General features: G+C 37.5%; 1 protein-coding gene across 2 annotated transcripts in view; it reads left to right on the top strand.

The window, feature by feature from the left end:
• Positions 1–22455, top strand: part of ASD1 (alpha-L-arabinofuranosidase 1) — a 257521-nt gene that overhangs the window by 18216 nt on the left and 216850 nt on the right. The window contains exon 1 of one of the 2 annotated variants that reach the window (XM_089372188.1): positions 13192–14002. The exons of the other annotated variant lie outside the window; for it this stretch is intronic. Within the exon in view, the coding sequence (XP_089228314.1) occupies positions 13835–14002 (168 nt within the window). The 5' untranslated portion in view covers positions 13192–13834. Of the gene's footprint in view, positions 1–13191; positions 14003–22455 lie in introns of those variants that run through there. 2 annotated transcript variants of the gene reach the window in all.

Raw genomic sequence — 22455 nt, forward strand, 5'->3', positions numbered from 1 at the left:
GGAATTTTGCAGTGCATCCTGGCAACCAGCATTGCTCTCTAGAATTGCGCAGATTAGGCAGGCTTCCTTCCCCAAGAAAATTGCACAGAGCAGCCCATCATCGGGCTTGCTCTTAGAATTTGCGCAGTTCTGACTAGAAGCCTTGGATTTAGTCTAGAAATTGCACAGAGATTGAGGGGCAACCAGAGCAACTTAGCCCAGAAACTGTGGAAGTCATCCCATGAATCGTTGACCTTTGCATGTGCTCACGGGTTGACTGGTTCCCTCCAGGACTATGCAATCTTGCCTTGCATGCATAGGCAACTTTTTCCCATAAAAGCAAAAAGAAAAAATCATCCCTAGATTTTAGGGATCTATTTTTAGCAGCTGGGGGGTTACATGCAAAAGTCATTTTAGAAACCTCCCGCAATGTGTTGCTTTTTCTTAGATTTGTGGCATGTGCTTCGTAAGCCTTGATCTTGTCAAAACTATTTATTCGATGCTTCAGAGCTCATTCTTCACTTTGATTTTGGAGCTCTGACATTCCCAACGCATCTAAGAACCTTCAGCACACTCATCACAATTTTTTTCAGGTAAGTTCACTTTTCATGTCTTTTGCTACTTTTCTGTTGCTTTTTGTATTTCGGTTTGTGTGGGTGTTGTCTGCTTGGTTTTGTTAAACACTTATTGTCATTTCAATGCATGTTAACTTGTAGAAGCATCGTTTTGAGTTTTGTATTGCATTTCCTTGTTGTCGCATGCATGACACTGTTTCTGCACTATAGTTGTCGTTGTGGCGACTCGCTTCACACACTTCGTTGTTTTCTCATCTTACTGAAGCATGCACTTACTGATTGCATGCATGTCCATTCACTCATGTTTGTACCCATCTTCACACATGCATTCAGTCCTTACTATTTTCAGTCGCTCGTTGGTGGGTCTGAGTTGCCTTGGCACGAACCTTTCCTTGCCCAGCTTGCATTGTGCATTTATGGGATGGAATACCTTTCCTTGCTCCTAGGAATTGCGCAGAGCTTGCCTCACACTGGCCTCCTAGACTATTCTTTGCGCAATTTTAAGAGGCAATGCCTCAGTTGGCCCCCGGGATTGCACAATGCAATTTCCTGAGTAACAGTCATGCTGATTGGAACTGCACAGTTCCAATCCTCAGTAGGCCAAGCTGGACTATGCTCTCCATAGTTTCATAGTCAATCAAATCACTAGCAGCCTAACCTATGATCTACGCAGTTCTAGCAGTCAGTCTCCCAGCCTCTCCTGGAGAAACTTGCGTAAATTTCCTAGTCAGTCACCCAGGTGTGTTGCATGTCATTCCTCAAGTTGTTTTGGCATTTCAACTGACAGTTTGCTTGCTATGAGTGTTGCTCCATCTCAAGTATTGCAGATGTTCATCAGTCTCTCAACAGTAGAGTATAATGGCTTCCAAGAGAGCAGGGTCAAAGGACACCACTGAGAGCGCAGCTTGAGATGTGGTCGAGCAAGTGTCTATGAGCTTGCCCATCTATGCATATACTAAGATATCCATAGACAAGGAGATCAAGATCACATGGCAGGATATCAATGACATCTTTTCAGGCACCTTTGAGGAGAATCTAGAGGACCGCAGAGTCTATGTCAACATACACAAGTCTGGATTGTACCGGGTTGCATGCAAGTATCCCACATTTCCATGTGCAAACATGATCCACTGGATTGTATCGCATACTAATCCAGAGACAATGGTGTTGAGCAATGTCAATAGAACATAACTTTCTACCTTTAGGGCAGCGAAATTTTAGGAGATGTATCACTTATCGCAGCCGGTGAACAAAATGGATGCACTCTTCACCCATCCCAACAACAACGCAAACTCAAGAGACATCTTGAAGAGCTGGGTAAGAGAGTCGTCTAAGTTCAGGACGACACCCAACCAAGTATACAAGACAAAGACATTGTGGAAGGCTTATCAGTTCTTGGTCATCTTCGCATGCCGCTTATATGGCTAAGAGAGTACAAAAACCTTCCCGCAGAGTTGGGTGATTGTGTTGGATCAGCTAGCGAATGAAGGAATACCTTTCAATTGGTCTGACATGTTGGCTCTCCAGCTAAAGGGGCAAGTAACAAATGCCCAACATCCACCCAAGGGTTAGCAAGCAAATCTCTTCATGTTTGCTTACATGCTTGATGTAATTTGTTCCCATCAGCAGTTCCTTGGCTTGGGTTGGGCATGGACACCTTTAGAAACCTCTGTGCACATATATTGTAGGTTGTTCTCCGAGTGCAGTTTCCATGGAGTTATACTACAACTATCAGACCACTTCGTGACCTCGATGTACAAGATGATCTTTGGGAAGGATCCACCTTGCATGTCACAGGCACCAATGAAAGAATTGGTTAACATAGTATATTGGTATGCCTCACCCCTTGGCACCTTCATCTGAATGTACAATGCGGAGAAGGCTTTGCATGTGTTACTGAATTTTTCCATGGATAAGCTGGTCATGCAAGAGGTTGCATACCACATCTCGACAGGGTTTTTGGCGAGACCGCATAGGAATAAGGCACCTTGGCCCGCTCTTCCTTTGCGGATCAGGCTGTATGAGATCCAGAGTCTCAAGCATGTTGTTGCCGAGACGGAGGAATTCAAGAGATTCACCTTCGGCACCAGAGGTTTCAATCCATATGACCCACATCACTTAGTGGAGGACCACTTTGTGAGAGTGTATCATCCTTGGATCCACGGGGCATGTCATTGGCCCAAGGAAGACCCATGGAGATACTGCTACAACTAATCAAGGCTCAGTGAACCAGTCAAAGTGGTTGTAGAATGGTTAGCAGTGCACAAGGCAGCAACATTTCAGAGAGCAGCAACAGAGGGAAGCAAACCTGCGCACAACAAAGGCAAGAGGAAGGTTGCCGATAATGCAGAGGCAGAGCAAAGGTGCAAGTTCAAGGCAGATCCACTTGTATTGAGAGAAGCTTTGGAGATTAAGGCAAAGAAGCGACAACACAACATAAGGATTGCGCAAATACAGAGGGAGAAGCAGAAACTGGAGGAGGCAGAGAAGAAGTTACAGGAGGTGAAGCAACAACTAAGGGAAGAACAAGATCTACGTAGAAGGGAGAAGGAAGTGCAACATGAACATGAACAACAGGAAGAGTAATGTGCACATATTGATGAAATTGCGCAAATATAGGTTATTGAATCATAAGAGCTAGCAGATAGAAAACAGGGTGGGAAGTCGCAGGAGCAAGACTTTGCTCAGGAGATTGAACATATGGACACAAATGTGGTTCAGCCAAAGCAATATCAAGATACATACGTCATGCCCAAAGACTCAGAGGTCACTCCACCGACTTCACCAGATTCGAGAACAGAGCAAGTCCCAAACGATCAAGGAGATACTGAAATCCTTGAGGACAATCTGGAAGTGGATGTGCACAACATATCCTTTGACGATTCACAACACAAATTTGCGCAGACGTGCAGAGTGCCCACTCTGGATGTCCATGCATCTCCTGCCCATTTTCAAGAACGAGTGATTGTGTCCAATGTGCGTAGACATCGAGCTGCATTGACCGATGCTACAAAGGCATATGCAGAAGCCACCAGCTCAAGTGTGAGATTCTTGATAGCTGAGAACAAGCACATGGCTAAGGATTTACAAGCGGTCAAGTAGAGAGAAGAGCAATCTACATCATCCGCCAAAGTATAGTTGAAGAAAGTAATACTTATGAAGTATTGTCTCTTGAGACAATCATGCAGAAGTTGTACTTCAAGTTTGTCACTGTGCATAAGCCAGTTGTCCATCTTAATGGTTGGCAATAGTGCTATGCTAAGAAAGCACACATCTTCATAGACTTACACACCACTGTCGATCACATGCAGATATGGACAATGAGGTACCAGGGAGCCCCGTTGTACTTGCCAAAGATGATGAATCCAAAAGCAGTGGAGTTGAAGGCACACATTCGAAGTCAGACCCGGAACTATGAGGAACTCCCACAACTCATCACCAACTTACAGGCTTCACATGCATGAGTGTTCAGGAGCATGGATGTCATTGTGCGCACACATGCAATCCCATCCATTGGCACACTCACCGAGGCGAAAGCAAAGAACCAAGTCCGACTGGCGCTAGGCATGTGCTTCGAGCAGTTGATGCACATAGCCACTAGTGTATATTTGTAGATGAGCGCAGACACTATGCACTAGTATGTCGTTGGTCCAACTACACTCAAGACCATGATGCGCATGCTATATGACGAGTTGGACAGAGGTGCCAAATCAATGTACCCAGATGCAACAAAGGCAATAGTTCGCTTTCAGTGATGTCTTGTATGGCTTACTCAAGCCCAATTTTGTCTCACATGGGTACATGTGCAGATTTTATTGTAAACATGTTGTAAAGTGAAAGACTAAGTGTCAATAGTAGAATGTAAACAATCATGTGTAAGTTGAAGAGTCATGAGGGTAGTTGAAGAGTCACAAAGGGGAATGTCAAGGGTCACCCGACCCTTTGCCATATATAGAACCTCATAACTCATTGTAAGGTATTTTGGGAGCCAACCTTCTGATAGGTATAACTTAGAGAAAGCTTGGAGTGAATTGTAACGAGCCTTGGCTTCTCCACAATGTAGAGCAAGTACATCTCTTTGGAGCAGTAAGCGACAGTGACTGTAACGTTCCACTATTGGGGATAGTGGTTGTCATGGTTGTATGTATGATTGAATCTTTCACTCTTTTAATATAACATAGCCATCACATTTCATGCATATATTGTTATTGTAGTTCGACTATTCTAGTTACTCTAACGATGTATGTAGTTGTGATGTACTCATGTATGTACAAACTATTCTGGATGTGTTTGTATGAATCTTATCAAAGAGTGTCGTTGGTATAAATCATCATTTTAGATTGTCGACTATTCTGCTTTCCATCTCGTGATGTCTTTAAGCTTGTGTGTTCCCTTTCAAGCTGTGTGCTATCACAGGCTTCTAAGGGGCACACTTTTCTCCCCTTCCATGTGTTAGAGCCTTTCATGCACCTTCCCTGACTTGCTGCAAGGTCACACCCTTGCTTCCAACAAGGACATCTTACTTACCTCTGTGCGCAACCACAGTCAAGGTGATACCGTACTATCCACTGTTGGGACTCCTACTCCAAACAGTCTGAGGTCTAGTTGAGACTTCTTACCGAGGAGATTCTCTGACATGTTGGCAGGTCCAACACCGTCAACAATATCATATTTTTCGAGCTCGAAGTCAATACCACTAAGGAAAATATGCTTATTAATAGGTCACCATATCACTTGTTGAAATTAATCTTAGACAGGGAGGATAACACTGCTCTTGATTACCTAAACTAAATCCAATCGATATTCAACTTCGTCACTATTATTATAAATATTTCAAAATTGAAACTTATTTACCGTCAACAATATCATATTTTTCGAGCTCGAATTCAACACCACTAAGGACAATATACTTATTAAGAGGTCACCATATCACTTGTTGAAATTAATCTTAGATAGGGAGGATAACGCTGCTCTCGATTACCTAAACTAAATCCAATCGATATTCAACTTCGTCACTATTATTATAAATATTTCAAAATTGAAAATGATTTTATATGCCTTAAAATTCAACACTTTAATAACGTTTACTATTTCTTAAGGTGCTTAAAATTTATTTTCATTAATTAAAAATAAAAGCTCATAATAACATATATTATTTACAATATATAAAACTTATATAACATGTAACTTAAATATATAAAAGTTATATAACATGTTGAATTTTGTAGCTCGATAGGTACTTCTCCACAGGCCTTGTGTTTAGGCGTGCAAAATTCGCCCACATTCTCCTTAGAACACTTGCTCTAGTGTGAGCAAGTTGCTGATGTAACATAGCCTAAGTCTAACATAGGAAAAAAAACATAATAATATGTTGGCTTATTGAGTTAATAGAAACTTAGGAAAAGTAAAGTAATTTGTCTTAGTAAGTTTTAATCTTTTCCATTGATCTTAAGTGAGGCGAGATCTAATCTTGATCGTCAATGACTTTGAAATTAGGGTTAGGATTAGGTTTTAGCTCAATGTAAAGTTATAAAATCAAGAGTATGGAGAGGGAGAAGACACTATACAATGGCACTAGCCTTAGGAGGAGTGTTATACTTCGGTGTGCCACATCTAAGGAAGGTGCAAGAAGCAACAATGGAGAGATATCCAAATTAGTCGAGGAAGATTGAAGGATAGATCTAGGGCTTAATCAAGTGGAAAACTCCAGTTTTATTGTTGTATATGTAATTCCTTAGTTGGGTCATTATCCCAAGATGGGAGCCCAAGTAGGTTTAGATTAATTTATTAATGAAGATTTGTTGATTGGGCAAGAATATGTTTGTGTCATATTTGATGGAGATTGGTTGTGTAATTGTGCTTTCGCTGAATATTTTTTATGAACCTAGTTGTGTGTTTATTTAGTAATTTTTTTGCTAGGAATTAAATACTAGATATTGGGTTATGGAAATCTAACATGGTATCAAAGTTGGAACACTGAAGAAAAAAGTGATCTTGGAATTGTAGAATCCATATTTGTTTAGGATCATCAAGGCTGGGTTTGGTTGTGATCGTAAGAGGCAGAAATTTAAATTTTAAGAGAGTTGAGATTGCAAGCCATACAATGTATGACATGGTCAACTAATGAAATGAAAACGCAGGGGATTGATGATGAAAACGTAAGGCTTGACTACTCACCTAGCCATCATAGTAGTTGGTAGCTACCATGCTATCCTTCCCACATGACGGAAATCCATGGAATGTTGAGGCCGAGTCAAGATCTCAGTTGTTGCAGGGCATCATGGCAACACTAGTAGCCAAAAAGATGAGTTGTCGATAACCAAGACTAGCGCTGGGGTAACAAAAAGGATGACCAACTGTGCATCAAACCTATTGGGGTGCAACAATTTCCAGTGCAAAAGGCAGGGGGACGACGACATATAACACTATAATTGACCAACTGTGTAGATTATGCAGCATCATGCCAAATGATGATAGAGTTAACGAGAGAAGTAGGCATGCACAATAGAGACAACCAATGTGTTGAACGCCGAGAGACAATTGAACACAGTCAATAGCCCTGCGAGTCAAGAAGGCCACAACCATAATGCATGGATAAAGGAGTTGGTAGGATAGAGCATGGGTGTCAAGGCTGAAGCAAAGGGCAATCATTTCTAGATACTAAAGAGTTAGAAACAACAACTCACCAAGATATCGCGTGGGGTTAACAAAGACAATCAACAAGCCACACAGTAGTGGTAGGGATGGGCGTGAGTGTTCAATGGAGAATTCATAAGCATGGGTTTCGAGTTGGAAACCATAATAGTAGTCGACAATTGTAGTCCAACCCAACATTGATATGCCACTAGTGCGAGTTGGGCAAGAGAGCTAACATACAAGGTCATTGTGCTCGATATGGGTAGATGACAATTGACATGCCAACATTGTAGAACCCGAGATGTGGGAAAAGTAATGGAAATCGATAGGAAGCAAGAGCTAGGAGAATTGTATGTAGTAGGGCACGAAGGCCCAAGTCATTGGAAATAAGCCAATAACTACAAAGGGAGCTCGAACAACTACCCAAGCTCGTGGGTGAAAATCCATTGGGTAGGGGATCTATCACGATAGGAACAAGTTGAAAGTTATAGCTAGCAATAGGGTATGGAGGGACAATACTAAGTTTACTAGCAGGATTGGTGGAATTCAACCCTCAGAGGGAGAGAGGGAGATCGTAGTAGTTGGGGGATTGGCAAAAAAGTTCATGGGTGTCTCAAAGGATAGAGACAAACCCATAGTAGTGCTAGAAGGACTTAGCATAGGAGCAATGGAAAGAAGCATTCTAGTGATAAAGAACAAGGAGCAGGATGATCTGAAGGTTAAGTCACTTAGAGGGAGTCAACCTTTAGGTTCAGGCAGGGAGGAGTAGCTAACAAATTCCTCCAAGTCTATCAAGAAAGTTGTTCAAAAGCAGGAGGATTTTAGGAACAGTGCCAAGGGGAGTTGGACTTCAAGGATCTTTCCAGACCACGTGGAAGAGAATGCTTCTAATTCAAAGAGAGCAGGAAAGGCAGTATATACATGTCTAGGATCAAAGACAGTTCCAGGGGGTAGGAGTACCTCCCTTGCTAAGAGGGAGTGTTGAAGTTTATAGCTCAGGCAAGTATTTATGCACATACCTTGTATCTAGGCATGCAAAAGTCACCCACATTCTCCATAGAACACTTTCTCTAGTGTGAGCAAGTTATTAATGTAAGTTAACCGAAGTCTAACTTAGGAAAAAACATATATTGATATGTTGGCTTATTGAGCTAATAGAAACTTAGGAAAATTAAAGTAATTTACTTTAGAGAGTATGTTTTAATCTTAGCCTTTGATATAAAGTGATGCGAGATCTAATCTCAGCTATCAATCACTTTGAGATTAGGGTTAGGATTGGGGTTTCAACAAAATGTAAAATTATAAAGGAAAGGTTGGGGAAGAGAAAACACTATACAATGGTTGTAGCCATAGGAAGAGGAGGAGTGTGATACTTTAGTGTGCCATGTCCGAGGAAGGTGCAAGGTGCAACAAGGAAACCATATCTAGATTAACTAAGGAAGATCAAAGGACAAATCTAGGGCTTGATTAGTGGATAACTCCAGGTTTATTGTTGTATATGTAATTCCTCAGTTGGGCCATTATTCCAAGACGAGAGCCCAAGTAGGTTCGGATTAATTTATTAATGAAGAACTATTGATTGAGGATAAATGTGTTTGTGTCATTTGTGATTGAGATTGATTGTGTAATTGTGCTTCCGCTAAATATTTTGTTAGGAAACTAGTTATTTCTTTATTCATAATTTTTCTAGTAGAATTTAAATACCAAGTATTGGATTATGGAAATTTAACATAACATGCAACTTAAATGAAAAGAACATTTCATTTTCCACATTTAATTTATCATAATACTTATAATAGATATTCCTATATAAAAATATTTATAATTTATAATTTTATAATTATTACCTGTTTGAATTTTTAATAAAGAATCTCCACAACTTTAAGAAAGAGTTATGTACTTATGAAGGTAGGAGTACCTCCCTCGCTAAGAGGGAGTGTTGAAGTTTGTAGCTCGAGAGGTACTTCTACGTATGTCTTGTATCTATGCATGCAAAAGTCGCCCACATTCTCCAAAGAACACTTGCTCTAGTGTGAGAAAGTTATTGATGTAACTTAACCTAAGTCTAACTTAGGAAAAAACATATATTGATATGTTGGCTTATTGAGCTAATATAAACTTAGGAAAAGTAAAGTAATTTATTTTAGAGAGTATGTTTTAATCTTAGTCATTGATATCAAGTGATGCAAGATCTAATCTTAGCTGCGAATCGCTTTGAGATTGGGTTAGGATTAGGGTTTTTATCTCAATGTAAAGTTATGAAAAGAAAGGTTAGGGAGAAGGAGAAAACACTATACAATGGGCTTTAGCCTTAGGAGGAGGAGTGTGATACTCTAGTGTGTCGGGTTCAAGGAAGGTGCAAGGAGTAGCGATGGAGACAGATCCAAATTAGCTGAGGAAGATCGAAGGACAAATCTAGGGCTTGGTTATGTGGACAACTCTATGTTTATTGTTGTATATGTAATTTCTCAGTTGGGCCATTATCCCTAGACAAGAGCCCAAGTAGGTTCAAATTAATTGGTAAATGAAAAACTATTAATTGGGGAGAAATTTGTTTGTGTCATATTTAATTGAGATTGATTGTGTAATTGTGTTTCCCCTAAATATTTTGTTTGGAATCTAGTTATGTGTTTATTCATAAATTTTCTAGTAAAAATTAAATACTAAGTACTAGATTCTACAAATCTAACTTAACATGCAACTTAAATAAAATGAACATTTTATTTTCCATTTTTAATTTATCATAATATTTATAATGGATATTCTTATTTATATAAAACTCTTTATAATTTAAATTCTGTAATTATTATCTATTTAAATTTTTAATAAAAAATCTCCACAATTTTAAGAAAAAGTTATATACTTACGAATCCAAAATTTCCAAAACATTTTCCAAAAATTTATACATCGTACCGGAATTTCCATTATTTTCTTTAAACCATATATTATTTTTCTATAATCAACATTAAATCTTTTCTACAATGTAATAATAATCAAAGTCAATTGACATATATCTACTCACCCGCAACACGACATCTCATAGATATATATAAACTTTATATTGATTTATTAATAAAAAGGATTTATAAACTTTATATTGATTTATTAATAAAAAGGATTTATAATAACATTATATTTATAATTAAATTAAGATAGAGGATTTGTAAAGAAAATCACCGTAAATATTTATATATATATAAAATTATATATATCATTTTTATAATTAAGCTAAAATAAATATTTATTATAGGTGTATAAATTGTTAAAATAAACATTATTTTAGGTGTAGTTTAATTTATAAGTGAAATAAGATTTTTTATTTTATTTTTATTTTTATTTAAATAATATATTTAAAAAATTGAATTTAAGTTATTTAATTTGTAAAATTTTAATGTTTACTTTAGTGTCTATTTATTTTAAGGTGTTGAATTTATTTATGTATTCAAAAATGTATTTTAAACAATAAAAAATGGAGTTGTCTTTAGTGCGACTTTTTGGATTGTCTTTAGTCTGACTTTTTGGACTTTCTCATGCCAGATTCCAATGGAAAAATTTGAGGTGTTATTTAAACTGGTTTTTTGACTATATATATGGATTCAACACCCTGAAAACTTTAAACTGATTTTTTGACTGTATATATGACTGTATATATGGATTCAACACCCTGAAAACTTTAAACTGATTTTTTGACTGTATATATGGATTCATCGCTCTGGAGTTACACATCAAGCTTGTGATTTCAATAAATTCCTACTGGATTTTAGAGAAAATGTATTTTAAACAATTAAAAACGGAGTTGTCTTTAGTGCGACCTTTTAGACTTTCCCATGCCGGATTTTGATGGAAAAATTTGAGGTGAAATCTTGGTTTGTGTTATTTAAACTGATTTTTTGAGTGCATATATGGATTCAACACCCTGAAAAACCTTTAAACTGATTTTTTGACTGTATATATGGATTTAGCACTGAATTCAACAGCTTGAAAAACCCCTAGGGCACTTCGATTGTGATGGATTACCCATCAAGCTTGTGATTTCAATAAATTCCGGCTGGATTTTAGAGAGCGGAAAAGTGTTCAAAAAGTCTCACTAAAGACAACTCCATTAAAAAACCCCATTTCAAAGTGGATAATTTTAACTAAATTACCTATATATATATATATATATATATATAACAACTGACATATCAGTGTTCAAAAAGTCTCACTAAAGACAACTCCATTAAAAAACCCCATTTCAAAGTGGATAATTTTAACTAAATTACCTATATATATATATATATATATATATATATATAACAACTGACATATCTAACTTAAGAAATAACCCTTTTCAAGTTTTTTTTTGATAATTTTAACCAAATTATCATATTGATTTTTAAGAACTTGAGTTTAAGTTGTTTAAGCTATAGAATTCAAGTGCGTGAATTTATTTATACATTCAAAAAAGTATTTTAAAATAAATCTATTTGTACATTCAAAAAAGTATTTTAAAATAAATCTATTTGTACATTCAAAAAAGTATTTTAAAATAAATATTCAAGGCATTGAATCTATTTATACATTCAAAAAAATATTTTAAAATAAATTTATTTGTACATTCAAAAAGTATTTTAAAATAAAAATATTACAAACAAAATAATCTTAGCACTTAGTATCAAGGTATTTTTTTTAGTTAACTTGAACTTAATTCCAAACAAATTTTAAAAAAAAATTGAATTTATAATCAATCAAGCCCAGTGTTAACACTGATGAATCCCAAAAATAATATCTAAAATAAATATTTGTTTTTGATAAATAAAATATTACACAATTTTCCAAAAAAATAAACTTCGTCTCAATCTTATTGCTAAAACAATATTAGTAATAATAAACTAAATTAACCCAACCCACATATACTTAAAGATTCACAAAAATATTTATAATAAAAATATCAATCTATTTATTATAGACCGTTTTTTTAAATAAATAATTTATAAAAAATAATCATAATGAAGATATCATTGGTTGTGGACCCATGAATATGAAGTGAATATCTCATCATAATGGACTTTGAGGATTGCGAAGATTCTTTTCCCAACTACCTCATCAACATTCACGTGATACCTAACTTTCAAAATATGTTTTTATTTTTTTCAATTAATTAATAAAAACAATTTTATTTATATAATTTTATATATTTAAATAAAATTTTATGTACTAAAGATTCTTTAGTATATTTTTATTTTTGTAATTAATTTTTATAGAATTTTAACTATGTTGTAATTATACAAAATTGATTAATAAACTTTACAATTTGTATGATGTATTTTTAAATTTTAAATTTATTTATACATTCAAAAACAAATAAAAAATATTTAATTAAAAATTAAAATTATTTCAGTGATTTCTAACCAAAAATTGAGTACACCAAATTTAACGATAATAATAATTATTATTTTGATTAGATAAGGGGAGAGCCTAATACTTATATGATAACGATTAAATGCACCAAATTTACCCCTAATCAAAAACTCATAATATTTTACGTACTACTTTACTAAATAAATGACTTAAAAATAACTAGTTATTATAGTGTATTAATAAAATAATAAAAATAATTTTTTTATTTAATTTTATATTTAAATTAAATTTTATAATAAATATGTTGATTTTCTTAATTAATCATAAAATATTAAAATTTTCAGTTTAAATTCAAAAACCTTATATTTTATTATTTTTTAATCTAATTTAAGTATTAAATAATAAATTTAAAAATTTCGAATTTAATTTATTTAAAATAATTCCTCTTTTAAGTTAGTCTTTATGTATCTTTTTAAAATAAATCAAAACATTTATAAATCTTTCAAATATAAAACAAAACCCTTTGACATTTCAACGGCCTGAGTCGAGTGTAGAATTTATTTTTTATTTTTTATTACGAAATACGTTTACATGTAAACGTAGACTCAATATACGTATTCGTATTCCGATATTGCTGTATGCTCTGAAGCACGAGTGGCCACAGGCTTGATTCAGTTTGTAGACTTATGTCCAACACCGAATGAATCAGATGTTAAGATTTCCGTGATGAAGGCTGCGCCAAATGTGAAACCTAGATTTTCATGTGCATCATTCCTTCATTTGAGGTTAGAATTGTTCTCCATTCGGATTTTCTTATAAATCCTCTGGCATCGGTTCAGGAAGGAACATGGCGAACTTCAAAATGTTCCCTTTTGCTGCAAATTAACAGCGCTGGGATTGCAAAGACTGCTTTGATCGAAAATTTGACGTCGATGCTCACGAATTTCTGGTTAAATGCTTCAATTCTTTTTTGATGAATTGAAGGGAATAACAGGCGGGCTCATCAATTGGAACAGCTTCAGGGTTCTTCAGCAAGGCGTGAGTATTGAAGAATTTAAGGAAAGAGCCGATGGATTTAGAAGGGAAACCTTTAAAGTCCCAGAAAGATTGTATTTTCCGCATCTGTCGTATAATTTGAGGCCCTGAACAGATATTTTCGTGTATCTGTTAACGATTGCTCAAGAATTGCTGTATCTGCATTAATTTTGCGGTCAGGTACACTACGAGTTGAATTGAGTGCCGAATCTCTCGGCTTTGTTCTGGTTTGTGCGTTCTCGCTAATATTGCTCGTTAAATTCTGAAAAATGGAAGAGAAATATGGAATTTTGAAGTATTTGATCACCTTGGGGGTCTTATGGTGCGCTGGAAATGGAGTTGGAGCACAGCAAGAGAACCAGACGGTCTTTTTTAACGTGGAAGCGGGACAGCCCGGCAGACAGATACCTTCCACTCTGTTTGGACTATTTTTCGAGGTATGCCATTCACTTTGTGTGCAACTTTGATTTATTCAAAGAAATTTATATTTTTCATTTTATTGAAAATCTGGAAAAAGGATTTTCACAGCTGACTTGAAAACCTTTAAAAAGAATATTCACAGCTGGTTTCTGTTCAGCGGAAAGGTAGTAGCAATTTGGGGGTGTTACACAGATAAGTCACTTCCTTAATGGGTTAGAGTATTTCCTGCGGGAATAGATCAAAGGAAGGTCTAATGATTACGTCGTGGCTCAGGATATCTTTTTACAACTAAAAACAATTAAGTTAGTCCCAGTTAATTTCTATTCTCCGTGATACACTTCTGTAATAATCGTATGCAGCTCTGATCTGCAGATATATGGATCAAGATTTTGGAGTAAAATTGTTTACAATAAGAAGCTTTGTTAAAATTGCCTTTGGCTGCTTAGAGAGAGAGCTTCTAAATTTTTTCTGGTTAAGGTGTTCTTTGATTTTCTGAATTCTATATATATATATGTCAGTTGGTGGCTTCCAACTTACAAGCAGTGCTCGGAGATCAATGCCTTTCTGTTTCCATGGAGGCTTGGATCAAAGCACCGAAAAATTCTTCCATTTCTTTTCACAAGGGGCAATTTCTATACCTTCCTATGCAGGGGACTAGTCCATAGCTATATGATCCCCAAGGCATGCGTGTGCAAGTATACCCTCCAGTTTAAGGAGCCTTAGAGATTGAGCTTAACATACAAGAGATTTTCCAATTTTATGGATCTGAGGTTCCTAGAGAAAATATATTATATATATTTTTTGTCTGTTGAATCTAATTGTTGAACAGTTCTTATAGTAAACAAAATCTTCTTTGTGTTAATCCAAATAATTATCACTCATTTCATGCACTCAGTATTAAAGAGATTCAGTGCCGCCTTTTGCCGGCAGACGAATCGAATTATTGGAATAATCTCACTGACTGGGTAAGCCAGAAGACTCTGTTTGTCCATCTTAACATACTCGACAATATTCTTTAAGAAAGTTGAAACTTTGATAGCTGTACCGTAATTCAATTCGTTAGAAAATATCCTCCCTTGAGCTTATTACTCTATTCAAAAGGGGCTATAAATTTAATAGTTCTTAGTTTGTTCTCTATCTTTGAGATTTAGTCCAAAACAAACACTGCATTGCAATGTGCGAGCTTTCTTGTTGTCAATGACGGTGTACCGCGTGAAGAATTAATCTCCGTTGTAATATATATTTTACAAATTTTTCTATAGAGTACGTGCCCAACTCATTCTGGTTCTGCATCACATCCTGGAAACTTAAATTATGTTTGGAAAAAGGTTGTTTTTGGCCTCAGCATAATTTCTCTTGTAGTATGAAATTCATGATGCATACTGAGGTTTAGGTAGCACTTTCAATCTAGATAGGTTAATTTTAATGTTGAACTAGAATGAAGAACTAAGAAAATGTGGGGCTTTTTGTTAAGTTCTGCTAAAGACTAGAGATAATTTCCATTTGCTTAGGGAGTTGGGAAGGAAATCTTTCATCTATTGCTGCATGGGCGTGTAGCATTTTCTTAGGGATTTTTTTGATATTTGTACCAAGAAAACAGGTAATTTGCTTTGATCCAAATAGGAACTTTTGCCTTCTTGCCAATATAATTTTGATAAACCGTTTTTCTTTTGCAACAATACTTTTTAGATTGTACAAGTATAAGGGCCCATACACTTGTGATCACCCCTACAAATGAAGGCTCCCATAAAACCATGAGTTCTCAAGAGAGTTCATTGAGGGCCCTCCAATCTTGTTGAGCCAAGAGGCTCATTCTACAGCCCAGTATGATGTGTAACCCTGTCTCTCTGTCATCAAAGTTGAAATTTTGCTCATGTCGGCCCAAATACAAATTTAAAAAAAATAAAAAAACTATACAAAATATTTAAATAATGTCGGTTCATAAAAAAATTTGCATGTGAAGAAATTGGATCCCTCTCGGCTCATGTTAGATCTGTATTTAAGATGGATCTATGCTGGTATAGGATTGAAGGAATCCAAAGTGAACTTCAGGGGACCAGCCATGGTTCGACCCAAACAACAAGATACAGACTCAATAATGAGACACAAGGCCTAGAGTACCTAATACAGGGCCTCACATGGTTTTTACATTGCTTTTGACTTTGACATTGGGCTTACAATGGTGGTGATAAAAACTGCAAAAGTTCTTGTGTACCCCTGCTGACATGATGGGTAACAGGTCCTGCAACATATATCTTTTGTTGATGCAATATATAGTTTTAAATCCCTTTTTTCTACCAAGTGTTTTAATTGCTTGTCAAATGACATTCAACTTGATGAGACCAACTATTCTTTTTGAGGCTAAGTTATCTCTATTGATATGCAATCCATTATTACTTGCTGATTGTGTTTTTCTGGACAAGAGCTTGGGTTGTATGTTAGTAACCCAAATTGTGGTTGCAACTGCCTTACTACCAGTAAACTATTGCCCCTTGGGTTTCGTCATTCTTAATATAGTTAGTAGTCAGACCTGTTACCTTCTAGATCTGATGTTGCAAAATTCTCAGCATGAAGATGCAAACCAAGGGCAGCTTGGAAGTTCCAACCACTGTCACTTCGGTGGAGACTTCCCTCACTCTAGGTTGGTTCCTCTCAAGCATGAGAGAGGTTTCCCTAGTAGGAATGCCAATGTACCCTTATATCCAAATACCTCTTATAGACAAATATTTATTATCAGATTTGGCAAAACAATAAGTTACAGTTTTCAACAGATATATGGAGCTGGGTTCAAGTAGACGATTGGCTTATCTTTGGGCTTACGAAATCAAAATTCTTGTTGAACTTAATCGTTGAACATATGAAAGCCTCCAACATGCAATGAACAACAATATTTTAGTTACAACAGGTCTGCAAATTTCTCTTTCAGCCACTGTACTAAGTTCAATAATGCTACAGCTCTTTGTTAAACCTGTTCCAAATGTATGAAGTAAAGAGAAGCTTTCTATCAGAATAACAGTCCCAATACTGCATAATCCAGATATGAAATTAGGAATCCTTGAGTGGACATAGAAGTCAATCTTCAGGACTCATATGCTGGTAAACAAACCCTAGTACAGCAGAAGTGCTTTCCAGTAAAGAATAGAAATACAAGGGTTTAACGAAGCCTTATAAATGATGATCACAGCCTTAAATATTTTCTTCATGATGCCCCAAACCTGTGAAATCTATCTTCAACTTTCAGCTCAATGGTTGAGAAATTTATCCGCAATGAAAACGCTAGTGGCAAACGGAGAGGAGGCATCTTTTTTTTCCCATGTAACAAAGCACCCCACCCTCGAGCTTGTAGTCAAGGGTAAGATATTCTTCAAGCCTCAAGGGGATACTGCAACAAGGCTCGAAGCCATTACAACAATATACTCAATATGAGCTGAATATTTCACTTGCGGGAATTGAACATGGGTGGGGAAGATAACCATCGTTCCGCTTAACCAGCTGAGATAAACCCAATTGACAGCTTTTTATAGGTTCTCCATGCATAATAAAATAATAATGAAATGATCTAGAATCCCTTAGAAGTAGGGCACTCCAGCTTTAGGTTTCTTTTTATTAGTTTTCATGCTATGAATGGGTCAAATGTGCCACATGTCACAACCCTAGGCTGAACGCTTTTATATTCCTTTTTTGGAAGCAGAGCATAAAAACATTGTTCTAGACACTTCCATGTGGAGCACTCCCCCATATCTAAATCTTTTCTTTTCCATGTCTGAATGATAGGTCCATATGTTCCAAGTGTCATGTCCTCTCAACGTGCTCCTCTTCCTTATATGCTTTTGATTATGTCAAGGGGTTTGATGTGCCACGTATCATCACTTTATGAAGGGTGTTCCTCTTTTATACCTTGTAAAAGGGGCCAATGAACCATGTTAAGTCTTTAAATATGTGGAACATGCCTTGTATAATGTTGAGGTGGCCCTTTGATGTTAAATTATGGTTCTATGGTTAGAGCAGTTTACTTCAAATCTTTTTATTAGCCACTGTTTAACAATCACATAAACATAAAGTAAAGTGCAGATAGAACATTAAACGATCGACAAAAAACAAGCCAAGACAAGAGACACAAGATGTGTGGCTAGCCAGGGATAAACCCCAATGTGGGGAAACCCTTTGATCAATTCTTCTTTAATCTTCAATAGTTCAACAGAGAGAAATAGTACAATTCAGAATTCTGTAATTTTATAACAGCAGCAACAAACCCTAATTCAGCGAAGTCAAACTTGGTCAAAACAGCCCCGGATTGACTTCTAGTCAACTTGAAGAACTTGGTCTTCAATAGCTATCTTCAGCAGCCCAAAATAGTCTGCAATAGTCAGTCAACCAACAGTCAAAGGTCAGCAATCTGCTGTCAGCCCCAACCAGTCAACATTGGTCAACTTTCAGGTCAACGCAGCCCCAAAAAGTCAGCGCAGGTCAGCCCTTGGTCAACGCTTCATAAAACAATCGAGCACTTGATCAACGCAACCCTAGAAAAGTGAACACTGTCCTAAATCAGTGAACGCTGCCCTAATTCAGTGAATGCTGCCCTAATTCGTCCTTCTTCTTGCACGTGTGAGGGAAACTGCTCCTTTGCTGGCCCAATAAGATGAGGAGAGAGAAGATGAGTTGAGATGAGATGAGTTGATACTAAATCAACTTCACTTGTACTTATATGATTTGCTGGGCATGTGCGCCACACATTTCGCTGCTGGCCGACCTTGACAATTTGTCAAGTAAATACAAATAAATTCATATCTTCATAAATACTTGTCGGAATCGGATGATCATTAGATCAAATCCTACACCTCTCGACAAGAGGAATCTAGGAAAAATATCAGCGACCATAAATAAGGTGACCCACATGGAGTTTGACCCTAGTTGCCAATTTTAACACTCCCTCTCAACTAGGGAGAACTCCATTTGCTAATTCGTCTGACTGTGGGTACTATCCCTACCATCAAATGCACTGCCTTGCACTTCTTGGCTCTGCTCTGCTCCATTGAACTATGAAAAAGAAGAAATGATCGAGGATGTATCATACCATCCTGCACTGACCCGAAGTTAGTGTCAAAGTGTGTCATACCACTCTCACATCCCAGATCAATATCATTGATCCCAAATCAATGGAGGTCATCCTAGCATAGGGAGTACGGTAGATACAACGATGCATCTATCGATAGTACTATTAATTGTCCCTAACCCCATTTCCCTACTCATTGATCAGATGAGAGGTACTTCCCATGAGTCCCACATTGCATGGGTAGGATGCTTCGATAGGAGAACGAATCATCCTGTCCAATAGTCGCCACGGGAGAACTAATCATCCTGGCCCATAGGAGAATTAATCATCTTGTCCCACAGTCGCCACGGGGTGTCACAAGGGAAGGTTGAACCTTTCACCCTATACATAGCGCACCACCAGGGGAGGGTGAGTGCCCCGTGGTCGCATGTCGCTCCAAGAAGTACCCTGCGCCCCCCTAGAGCTCCTAGAGCTCAATGTATGCATCATACACGACCCTCATAAGAGGGTCTCTCAACGACACCAAGTCGTTCTCAGAAAGTCAAGAATTTGACCTTTCCTAGGGGCTTTGTCAAAATGTTGGCAACTTGCTCATTTGTACCAATATGTTTGAGCCTTATTGCTCTTCGCTGCACCATATCCCGGATATAGTGGTATCTGATATTGATATGCTTGGAGTGATCATGAAATACAAGATTCTCTGATAAACGAATCCTGCTTTGGCTGTCACACAGGATCACGGTAGTATCCAATGTAAATCCAAACAGCTCACTGAGAACCAGACCGCCTTACAAGAGGCCATACTAGTAGCAATGTACTCTACCTCGGCGGTGCTCAAAGCCACTGATTTTTGCTTCCTGCTCATACAGGATATCAAGGCAGATCCTAAAGAGAAACAACACTCGGAAGTGCTCTTTCGGTCCACCACACTGCCTGCCCAATCAGCATCAGTATATCCATGTAGTCTCACATTTCTGGCAGTGTATCTCAACACATGAGTGATTGTGCCACGAAGATATCTCAACAGATTCTTGGCACCAATCCAATGTGTGTGGTGAGGCTCAATCATGTGTTGACTCAATGTGTTGACTGCAAAACATATATCTGGACGGGAGTTCACCAAGAACATCAGATGAGTTGATGATACTCAGTAGCATTTTGTAAAACAGGTCCAACAACACTACCGCTAAACTTATTGAAGTCAAGCTCCATCGGGGTAGTCACGGGCTATGCAGTCTACCATATTGAATCTCTCCAATATCTTCACCACATATTTTCCTTGAGATAGGAAAATCTCCCCTGGATTTTGCCAGACTTCCAGTCCTAGGAAATAGTGCATCGATCCTAAGTCCTTCATCTTGAACTCAGAAGCCAACTCCCTCTTACATTTGTGAATGAGAGGGTCTGCACCTATCAGAAAGAGGTCGTCAACGCATAGCCCCAGTATGAGAGGTTTGTCATCTTCAACCTTAAAGTAAAGGTTAGGGTCAGCTTCAATCCTAGTGAATCCCAACTTCATCAAGTAGCTATTGATCCTCTCATACCACGCTCAGGGTGCTTGTTTTAGCCCATAGAGGGCTTTCTTCAACCTGCACACATGAGATTCCTGATCATGAATCTCAAATCCTTCGTGTTGCTCCACATATACTTCCTCTTTGATTGAACCATGCAAGAATGCGGTCTTGACATCCATCTAATGTAGGTTCCATCCTTGCGAAGCAGCAAGGGCTATGATTAAGCGAATGGTGGTATATCGGGCAACAGGTGCAAATATCTTGTCATAGTCTGTACCTTCCTTCTGAGAGAAGTCACGAGCGACAAAACGAGCCTTGTACTTTTTAGCACTTCCATCAGCGCCATGCTTTATCTTGTAAAGCCATTTTGAAGTGTCAAAGGCTTTGTCCTGGGGTCTAGGGACCACATCCCAGACATCGTTTTTCATGATAGATTCATATTCCTCAGTCATAGCATCCTTCTAGACTTTATGCTTGACAGCTTCTACAAATGATGAGGGTTCATTTTGGATGATTGTGCTCATGATGGTCAAGTATCCTTGATACCTGGCTGCCTTCTTACTTTCCCGGAAAGTCCCTCTAGGTGCAATGTGTCCTTTAGCATCATCAAGTGTCCTCCTAAGCCACGAAGACCTCTTCCTATAAAGGAAGGCTCTTGCGGAGGGGGATCAATAGGACCCATAGGTTCTTCCACATCGGGCATCGTCTCATCTTCCTTTTCCTCCGGTTTCCTGGTGTCGGCTTCTTTAGATTCCCTTAGAGTAGGAAGATTGTCAACTTTGCTAAGAGCCATATCTTTTCCAAAGGTGACATCATGGCTAATCTCGACTTCCCTTTGACTAGCCACATAGATTCTATAGCCCTTAGTATTTTCACTATAGCCCATGAAAATTCCTTTCTTTCCAGATGCACCCAATTTATTCCTTTTCTCTTTCGGCACATGAAAATATACAGGACTTCCAAAAATTCTAAAATGAGATACGTCAGGTTTCTTACCAGTGAACATTTCTTCGGGAGTCTTGGAACCCAATGCTTGATGAGGGCATCAGTTTTGCACATATACGACGGTATTCGCAGCTTCAGCCCATAGAAACTTCGGAAGTCTTTGATCATGGAGCATAGCACGGATTACTTCCACAATTGTACGATTGTTCCTTTCCACCACACCATTTTTCTCAGGAGCATATGGTGTTGTAGTCATGCCAACCGCTTTGCAAAAGTCATGGAACTCATTGGATTCATACTTAGTCCCATTATCAATCCTTAAGGTCTTGATCTTCTTTTCGGTTTGATTCTCGATCAAGGCTTTGAAGTGACGAAACCAAGACAACACTTCATCCTTCTTTTTTAAGAAGTATATCCAAGTCTTGCAAGAATAATCATCTGTAAAAGTAGGTAATATAAATATTCTCCCAAGGAGTTCACAGGCATCATACCAGATATGTTTGAGTGAACCAACTGCAATATATCGGAGGTCTTGCTTTGGCTTGAGGGGAATGGTCCCCTTTTGAGCTTTCCTTTGGCACATCCTGGACATAAACCTTCTGGCTCTAATTTGAACTCGGGCATCTCGGTCACCATTTTTCTCACATCGGTTAGAGCTTTATAATGAAGGTGAGCAAACCTCCGATGCCATAGTTCGGACTGAAGAGATGTGTCACAAGACATGCCACCCAACGGACTTCCTCTGATCTGATATAATGAATCAACTCGAAACCAAGAGTGAAAGCATCTTTAAAGTTCTTTTTGCATACATGTACCTTGCCATCGATGAAGGCCACCTTGTAGCCTTTGTCTTCCATTGTTGAAATGGACACCATGTTCTTTTTGAGATCAGGTACATATAGGAATTTTTGTAAATGAATTGTATTTCCTTGATTCAATTGAAGAGTGACATTACCTA

The sequence above is a fragment of the Pinus tabuliformis genome, chromosome 8, assembly GCF_031772625.1.
Source record: "Pinus tabuliformis cultivar Carrire ecotype Pingquan chromosome 8, CPIR1, whole genome shotgun sequence".
NCBI lineage: Eukaryota > Viridiplantae > Streptophyta > Pinopsida > Pinales > Pinaceae > Pinus > Pinus tabuliformis.